Below are 9,270 nucleotides of genomic sequence, written 5' to 3'. Positions count from 1 at the left end.
TGGTCAACTACTCTCCTGTTGGCCAGAGATCTGGATTGGGAGATCTGGACCAAGTCTTACAACGTTAGGATTGGGAAGGGACAAGAGGTAGCAAAGGCCAGAAAGCAGGTGTCATTGTGCTTGCTACATAGGCCAGGGCTGTGCTCCGGAGGGAGGCAAGGTAATGGAAGGTGTCTCTGCCTCCCCCAACCCCTTTAAGAGTCAGAAGGAGGCTCTGCAGAGGGAGTTAAGATAGAAAGAATTTGCAATGGGCATTGAGTGTTCAAAACTCTGCCAAAGTCTAATGCTCAGATGTGCTTTAATTTGGCAGAGTTTGGAAGGAGTTTTTATTAACATATTTTTCAACAGGGTAGGAATGTAATGAGGTGATGGACCTGAACAGCTATGGAGTTGGAGCATCCCAAGAGTCCCCCATACCCTTCTTCCCACTCCCCTCCTCCACACACACTCCCACTTCTTGGCCCGGGCATTCCCCTGTACTGAGGCATATAATCTTTGCAAGACCAATGTGCCTCTCTTTCCAATGATGGCCGACTAGGCCAGCTTCTGATACATATGCAGCTCAAGACACAAGTTCTGGGAGTGGGGGGGTACTGGTTAGTCAATATTGTTGTTCCACCTATAGGGTCCCAGTCTGGGACATATATCAAGATAAATCTGGCATGGAGGTGCATGAACACTTTCCTGTACTGAAAACAGAATGGTGGAGGTAGAAGTATGATGCATGGTTAATTGGCCACCAAGTTAGCATTGTGTTCCTGGATTTCATCTCAGGACAAGGAAGTGGAGAGTCTCTGATGGCTTCTGTCTAGCTCCTTGAAAGGTTTTACATCCATGACTGGGAAGCATATTACAGGAACAGCATGAAATAGACTGCTGGCTTGTAACAAATTTGCTACAGATATGGTATGGGGAAAGCCTTATCAGAGAGACCTTTGTATCACTAGGAAAGAAGTCTGCGTGACCTTACTATAGCCTTACCTTACAAGATCCATGGTCTCAACAGAAGCTCTTTGGAAGGAGGACAGAGAATGTGCTTGTTACCTGTAATAAGGGGCCTCAGAAGTATTGCTCAGCCTGGTCAGTGCCTATTTCACCTTACTCTGTCCATGCAGAGGAACCCAAGGTGTCATCACACCTTCCCTTTGAGCCGTGTCTAGGCACAAAAACGCCAGGACACAGTGCTGGTGTCCCACTCCTCACTTATGCTCAATTTTCAGCTAATGAACTTTTTAAACAAATACAGTGTGGTCACTTGTTATTGATAGTCTTGACATCTTACTGAGGGCACCAACTGCTTGACTACACGCAACTCTCTAAAAAGTCTGCGCCCTGCGACATATATCAAGATAAATCTGGCATGGAGGTGCATGAACACTTTCCTGTACTGAACATAGAAAGGTGGAGGTAGAAGTATGATGTATGGTTAATTAGCCACCAAGTTCACATTGTGTTCCTGGATTTCATCTCAGGACAAGGAAGTGGAGAGTCTCTGATGGCTTCTGTCTAGCCCCTTGAAAGGTTCTCTGAGCTTTGGCCTCAGCACTTAATACTTCCTGCTGGGGCAGCAACACTAAAGGAAGCTAAGATTATCATCAGCACAGTACCACGCTAGCAGCAGTGGATATTACTCAGTTGTTCAGATGATGATACTCACTTCCATTTGTTCTTAATGTGGGCTGAGGGGAAAAGAGAACATGGTCCTTAGAATGGAAAGATCATTTTCACTTCTCCATCTTCCCAGAAAGAAAGACTGGAAGGGAGAGAATGGTAAGTTCTTTATAACAGACAAGAATTGGCTAGTGAGGCCTTGCATGTAGTGTTTGTTTCAGTGTTGTTTTCTGAAACAGGGTCTCAAATACTCCATGTGGACCAGGTTAACCTTGAGCTCAGACAATTCTGCTTCCACTTTCCTATATTTGGGCATCCAATTGGGGTCTCCAAGTACTATGAATACAGAACTGGTCATTGTGAGAGACCTGGATAATCTAATGCTAATGCATGTACCGCCCAGTATAGCAAGAGCCTTTGTGTTCTATCTCTACCCCCTATTCAGATAGTTGCTGTCATATGACAGCCAATTATCAACACAGAAAAACAACTTGACTCAGAGCAAATTCATGGTGTCCACATCCTGTTGTGTTCTGTATGAGGCTTGTTAATCTTACAATGGTTCATAAACCATTCCATGGGACCCCTCCAATTAAAGGTCAGTATGCAGTTATATCTAAAATGGTCTGATCAGAACACCACTGGATACTTCCCTAACTTTAAATGAACTAATTGTGTTTTTCATTTGTTTTTGTTTGTTTGGTTGGTTTGGTTTTGGGGTTTTGGTTTTCGTTTTTTTGTCTTTATAAGTTAACAAAGATGGATTTTTGAGGCTATGGCTCAACCCCCAAAACCTGAGCTATGGTTCTGATCAATCAACTTTAGGGTCTGCATTTAATGAATCATTCATGTTTGACTGAGATTGGGTTTTATGGGATTTGGGGGGCCAAACATGAACCCAAATACAAGATGCTAGGCCTTTGCTCTGTCAACTAACCTGTCTATAGTATTAGCCTATACTTTGTACCTGCACATCTGCAACTCTGTTGAATATATTATTTATTACATACAAAATCTCATGGTCTAGCACACAGAGGGCTATAAGCAATACTGATTGGTGAGATTGGTGCAGTGAGAAAAGCCCCCACACAATCTGAGGGCCACTCATTGGTGGCTCCAATATTTCAGTTTCCTCTACCAAAACATCTCTCGACTGTTGTCAGAACCATGATGACTGCATGATGACTGCATGTCTCGCTCCTAAGGGATCTTGGGGCAAATTTCAAATGCTAAGCACAAGGCTTCATGAGTGTGGCCCCTAACACACACCCACACTACACCTGGCCCTGCAGGCTCAGCCTGGATGAGATTTCATACACCTGTACATGATGAGACAGGAGTAGATTTTGGCTGCATATTTGAACTGGTATGATTTCTCAGTAGGTTTTAATGGCTCCTATTGCTGATTGAGGAAAATTTAAGGTAGGATGAGATATTTCTGAGAAGGGTTTGGAAAGGAAACACTCAGTTAGATACATAGGAATTACTTAGGTGTTGCCAATCAAGCCTAGAGCAAACCCTGGCTTTGGAAGGAGGATGTGCTCAATGGCTATGCCCCAGGAAAGGGCCATTCAGCTTCCTGTCAGTACAGGGAAACATTAGCAGGGAACCAAAGGCTGTATGTACTCCATGACATCAGCAGTCCCTTCTTGGACATTCTATTGTCTCCTGGAGAGTTCTTAGCAACCTCCGTGATGTCACCAGTGTTGTAGTAACAACAAACTCACTGAGATTTCTCAGTCAGAGGCTGGATATTGCAGTGATGGCCTTGTTTGCCCGACTCTGCAGACTCTTTCAGAGAGCCAATGTGAATGGGAGAGAGACCAGAGAGGGGAGGAAGGATGCTAACCTTCCACCTGAGAGTAATGAAGGACGAAGGAGGTGGACTTGGCGAATGTGGAGTAAGTCCTGGGAAGTGGATGTTGAGCTTCCTGGTAGGGGTGGCCTGAGCTGGCCTTTCCAGTAATGTGGAACTGGAGACTCTGGGTAGCGAAAACATTTCCATGGTTATCACAATTCTTGAACATCAAGGATTTCAGAACAGTACTTTTCCATCCCCTAAGGAAGGAATTGACAAGGTCAAAGCTGTTATGCTATGAACCTCAAGTCTTTTTTTGCACTGGGTATTGTGGGTGTTACATGGGGACAGAATGAGACCATCAGGAGTGACAATGGGTCTAAGCAATGCCAGTTTGGGGGAGGGAAATCCTGCACTTCAGTCCATGGCTTCTTTTAGCTCCTGTAGTTATCTGACATTAGTGACAGGGAGAGAAGGGTGCTCCAGACCAAGACCTCATGTTCTCAGAACTACTCTGACCTCCTGTTTGTGAAAGTTCCTACCTTAACTTTCTTTATCACCAATTGTAGGGGGCAGGTATTTCTACACTGTAAACAAAGAACTATCAGTTGATAGACCCACAGGAGGATTCTATTCCTACTTCTGGGATGGTTTATGTTTCGGGGGGGGGGGCGGCGGGGAAGTTGATTATTGTGTTGACTATGTTCTCCCCCTGCATGACTTTTTAAGCCAATTCCTTGGCTTAGAGTAACACTTAGAATATCGGAGCATCTCCAAGATCTCAAATACTTTTGAGTAGTGTATTTATCATCTGACTTGTGAAACCACAGGGCTCAGGGCTCTGAAGCCAAATTGTACCCTGGAGAAGACATCTCTCTGGTCCTCATAAGCATGTTTAAGGAGAATGAGGAAACATCTGCCTACTTACATCGCCTGATCTCTCTAGAGTGATGGTAGAACTGAGATCCACTGAGAAGAAATCTCATGCTGGCACCAATCTCTTGGTGGTGTCACGAGGTTACAGGCATTTTTCCTTCTCTGTGGTCAGTCTACACTCTTTGCATTCTCACATCTAATATTCTGGTATTCATCTACGTACAGTGGCTCACAGACAGACAACATCCTCTGTACCTGTCACAAGCAAAAAGCAGTTTGAGAAGGAAGAGAAGGAGCTGATCAAAAAGATCCAGCTCACTACCAAGGAGACAAATGAGCTGAGAGATCGCCTGATCTACGTGACCGAGGGATCCATGAACAAGAGGTATACATTGCTCCAAAACCTGTGGTGTCAGTCTGGGGTCTGCAATGCCTCCCTCATCTTATGCTTTTAAAGGTGTGGGGTCTAGGAAGCTATGCCACCAGAACATACCTGGGCCCCACTTCATGCCCCTAAATACTTATTAGAGGAGAGGCTGCACCTGAAGATTTGTCAGGAGTGAGAAGGGTAATATCCTCCTCTGCTCCCTCCACTTGAAAAGAGGAACTTGGAGTCTGAGTGAAGAACTCAGGGATAGAAGCAGTGATGATTTCCTATGGTTCTTTGGAAAGCCTTTGACAGCAGGTTTCTAGGTAATGGGAGTTTGTAGTTGTGTTTTTACTTGTCTCGCAGGTGACAGTGCTGGAACCTCCAGGTAGCAGCTGGAGGGGCCTGGCCCACATGGTTCTTTTCAGTGCTTGATTAGAATGTCTGAAGTTCATGCCTGTCCCTCCTTGTCTGTGTGCCTTATACTCTGAGGCAGTAATGTTGCATACATTATTCTACCTGTCATTGTGTTCCCTTTGTCTCTGTCTGTCTATTTGTCTGCCTGCCTCTCTCTGTCTCTATGTCTCTGTCTCTGTCTCTGTCTCTGTCTCTGTCTCTCTGTCTCTCTGTCTCTCTCTGTCTCTCTCTCTCTGTCTCTCTCTCTGTCTCTCTCTCTCTCTCTCTCTCTCTCTCTCTCTCTCCCATTCTCTCACTCTTTCTTTCTCCATCTTGTGTATAGGTCTAAGTCTGTGAGTCTATGTGCATGCACAGGTACTGACCTGTGAAGATGTTTTGTATGTTTTTATTTCTCTCCACAATTTGGAATCTAGGGGTAGGTGTTTTGGCCTGAGGATTTACCTGCCTAACCGTTTCCAGGTGAGGTGGGTCCTGAGGTCTGGGAGTCCCCACTTTAAATAGCATTGCACTTTGACTATGTGGTCAGAAGTGTTCATACATTTGTATCTATTGAGCAGATTATATATCTGTGGAGATTTCTGGCCTCATCTCCAGAATTATGTGTAATATCTGTCTCTACAGTATTAGGCATCCAGGGTTTAGAATCCCTTTTATGAAAACTGGAGAAATACCATCACAGGTTTCTGGTGGGCAAAGACCCGTAGCTTAGGCTCCTGAGAACATAACTGTTTAGTCTGCCCTTCAGCACTACTGAGTAAGGCAGAGAGCCAGGGCACCCTCCATCTGGATGCCTAGCTTCTGGTGTTCTGGGGCTAGGATAGCCAGTTTCCCAAGGATAAGAAAATCCCAGCATTTAGAATGCAGAGTGTGGTTTCCATGGCTGCAGTAGTCCAGGACCCAGCCTGAGTTCATGTGTTACTAAAAGCCTAAGTTCATGGAGTTCTGTCTTCCTGGGGTCAGGCCCTACCACAGGCAAACTCGACATTATAAAGAACTGAAATTAAAGGAGAAGGAGATCATGACATATCTACACAACTTAGAGATGGAGAACATGGAGGCCCGAGAGAACAAGCAGGAGTTCAAGAAGGAGAAAAATTTCTATCGGTAAGTTCTTGTCAGGGAGGCCAACACTTGTGAAATGGCCATTTCTACTTTCCTTTTTTTCTGGTCTGGACCATCTGCAGGTCTCCTTCTATCCTTTCTGCTTTTCAGCCATCAGTTTGCCTTGGATCTTTTGGACTCAGTTTTCCTAGGCCTCTTAGAGACTCTTACCACTGCCAGTGTTCTCCAGGCATCCTCTGGAGCCTCTAGACAGACAAGTGATTCAGATCATGAGAAAGTTTTATGCTGTACTGGGCCTCTGGGGCTCAGGCAGGTTTTACAGAGCTAACTGAGGTGTAACACAACGATAGAGTGCCCTCCCTGTGGTTCTACTGACTTCCCTGATTTCATTTGCAGCCTACTAATTGGGATTGCCCCAATTCATTGGCTGTCATAGGTAGATGGAGATCTCTCTTTCTTTTGGAGAAACATGGACCCTTTTTGGCGTTTGGACTGCAGCAAAAATTTCTTCTTCCTTGAAATGGCTGGTTGCTGTTTGTACAGCTGTCATGGATGTATTGAGGTGGATTGTATTAGGTCTTCATTGGAACCAGGGTCCAGGTCAGGTTAATGGGACCTGTAAGTAGAAATGGGAGGAGGAGGCTGCAGGATCTTACTATGCAGAGTGTGTTTCCAGTAACCTGCACACCCGGATCCTGCTGGAGGAGAATCTTATAAAGAAAAAGTTGGCGATATTGCAGCAGGAGAGCAAGGAAATACATGCTGATTGGGCCATCATTCAAGAACGTTTGGTGGAGTTGAACCTGAGTTGTAAAGATGAACAGGAGAAGACCAGCAACCTGGAGACTCAAGAAAATCAGGTAGGGACAAACAATTTCGTAAGGCTATGACTATGTGATACCATTGGCACATTAGATCTATCTTTGCTTCCCCCACCAACTTTCTAGTCCATACTCCCAAGCAGCCACCCTCCTCATGGAATATAGCTGTTCTTTGCTCTGTCTTCACACAAATATTCTGGGAAATTAGTCTCTTGTGAGACACTGAATTAGCCTCTTTTGAGACACTGTTACCACTGGCAAGTGTACTTTCAACTCTGCTTTAGTCTGCATTCCACTCAGGGTGACAGGTGAATAACATGTCACATTCTTGCATGCATGTCTTCAAGATAGGTGGAATGCTATGTGGAGGTTAAGTGAGTCCTGGGTCCTTAGACAGGAGACAGGCAGAGGTCATATGACATTCTAGGTCAATTCACCTTGGAGGGATTAGAGCCAAGTACAAATGTCAAATGAGTGCTTCTCATTATCATTGATCTGGGTGGCATGTGGCCTTCTCCTTTCTTCCTGTAATCCACTGAGGTCTCTTCCTTTGCCATGTTCTTGTTTGGAGCTGATAGAAGCCTGAGTTGATCTTTTTCAGCCCAGGTTTTGTGACTGTTTTTGAATACTTTGCCTGTCTGCAGATTTCACAGCAGTAATTTCAGTTAAAATATTAATGTTGACTGTCAAGTAAAGTTGAGGAAGTGGGAGAATGCAGCCTGAGAGCTGCCATGCCTTTCCCCACCATTCCTGTGTCTTAGTAACTGCCTTCCTCTCCCAGGTCTCAGAAGCTGCAAGAGAGCTGGGATTGGCCACAGCTGAAGAAGACAGCATCTTGCAGAATGAGTTGCCATGCCAGGAGGCCCCTGCTGAGCACCATACCCAGAACCCACCATCTTCCTCGGATGAATCTTCCTCAGATGAATCTTCTTATAGCACATGTCCTGCGTGGGAATAGGCCCTACCGAGGAAGCCATGGCTGATTCAGGGCATTGTTCCCTTTTCTCTTCAGACAACGACTCTTGGTAGAGAACTGAGGCGGCTGCACTGCTACCAAGTGTCCAAGAGGAGCAGCAGGCTGGAGGGCTGTGCTGCTAAAAGTGCAGAAAAAAGCTGCTGAACAATAATTTTCCTTTAGAGTTTTGGTTGAAGTTTTCATTTTTGTTCTTTGAGTTATTGTTATGTTATTTAGAAGTTATATGTTCTTGTTCTTGTATTTCATTGTTTGTTTTTGCCTTTATCTCTATATTAATTGAACTTTTAAAACCTATTTTTTAAAAATTCTATTTCTTATGCAGAAAAATTGATTTGCAAGTAGTGACTCTTGAGACAAGCTTCCTTATTCAGGTGTTCTATCCCCTGCTGTAGACCTAGAACTCACATCCAGTGATGGATCTTTGTAAGTTCCAGGCAGCCAGGGCTGTATAGTAAAGTCATAGCCTAGCCACCTAGGGGTATAAAAGGTGATGATCTTTTGTGTCAATGATATTACTTACCCCATGGAAACACACTTGATGATGTAATCACTGCCATATTGCATCCATTGTGTCATGAATTCTATTACTGGTAACATATAGCACTCTATAACACACATTCATTCATGATCCCGTGAACCAGATACTGAGTAATATACAGCCATTGTTCTAGAGCGGCTGCAGATATAAAAACACTCAGAAAGGAATATAAAATAAATCAGGAAGGCCAGAGCCATCTGCCTCAGTTTACTTGCAATAGACCATCAGTGATTGAGGAGAACAATGGCTTCCCTTTGGTTCTGGCCTGAAAGGGTCAGAGCCGTTAACTGGGGAAAGGTCATGGGTCATCCCTCCTGAAAGGGAGGGATGTCTAAACATGACTTTCTGTGAGCCAGAGTTTTTCCTTGTTCCTAGTCAAGAGTTAATATTTACCCTGAGAGAAGATGTCCTTGGGTCTTCAGATAACAGTTTCTTCTTCTGAAATTCATTCTTGTTATGAGAAAATGACTCCAAAATTGATAATATTGTTTGCCAGATGCAACTAAGTAAAAATGTTATTTTTTGAGCAAAATTTGCAAAGTCATACCCCATGTTTTTAAGCTGTAGAAATCAGTAAAGCTTTGCTACTTGCCACCAGAGCGGTAGTCCATCTGTTTCTTTAAGGCATTCTCGAAGCTGGTCTTCATCAAGTGTTAACCACATAGCAGATATAATGACCTTCCATGGCTTGCTGGGAAATAGCTTTTGATAGATGCTGCTGTCCTTGACCATAAACTTGCTGTGTTTTTGCTGTTGCTGATTAGACTTATGTTTAACATTTATGTGAATGGGTGTCTTTCCTAC

At 44.2% G+C, this 9,270-nt stretch overlaps 1 protein-coding gene across 1 annotated transcript; it reads left to right on the top strand.

Moving 5' to 3' along the window:
* The first annotated feature begins 3,351 nt into the window (after positions 1–3,351).
* On the top strand, positions 3,352–8,587 carry Speer4a (spermatogenesis associated glutamate (E)-rich protein 4A). Its single transcript, NM_029376.2, has 5 exons — positions 3,352–3,512; positions 4,511–4,670; positions 6,030–6,173; positions 6,808–6,991; positions 7,734–8,587. Exons 1-5 carry the CDS (start codon positions 3,374–3,376, stop codon positions 7,908–7,910), a joined length of 804 nt encoding a protein of 267 aa, NP_083652.2. The 5' UTR covers positions 3,352–3,373; the 3' UTR covers positions 7,911–8,587.
* Positions 8,588–9,270: the final 683 nt, after the last annotated feature.

The sequence above is a fragment of the Mus musculus genome, chromosome 5, assembly GCF_000001635.26.
Source record: "Mus musculus strain C57BL/6J chromosome 5, GRCm38.p6 C57BL/6J".
Classification (NCBI taxonomy): Eukaryota; Metazoa; Chordata; class Mammalia; order Rodentia; family Muridae; genus Mus; species Mus musculus.
The sequence above is the reverse complement of the archived record's forward strand: the minus strand, read 5'-3'. Positions and strand labels throughout refer to the sequence as shown.

Bases quoted from the DNA above. Each gene is read 5' to 3' on its own strand.
- Speer4a (NM_029376.2), top strand. From the start codon at position 3,374: ATGGCCTTGTTTGCCCGACTCTGCAGACTCTTTCAGAGAGCCAATGTG. The intron at 3,513-4,510 runs GTAAGTCCTGGG...ATCTACGTACAG, and splicing joins GTGGACTTGGCGAATGTGGA to TGGCTCACAGACAGACAACA. The intron at 6,992-7,733 runs GTAGGGACAAAC...TTCCTCTCCCAG, and splicing joins TGGAGACTCAAGAAAATCAG to GTCTCAGAAGCTGCAAGAGA.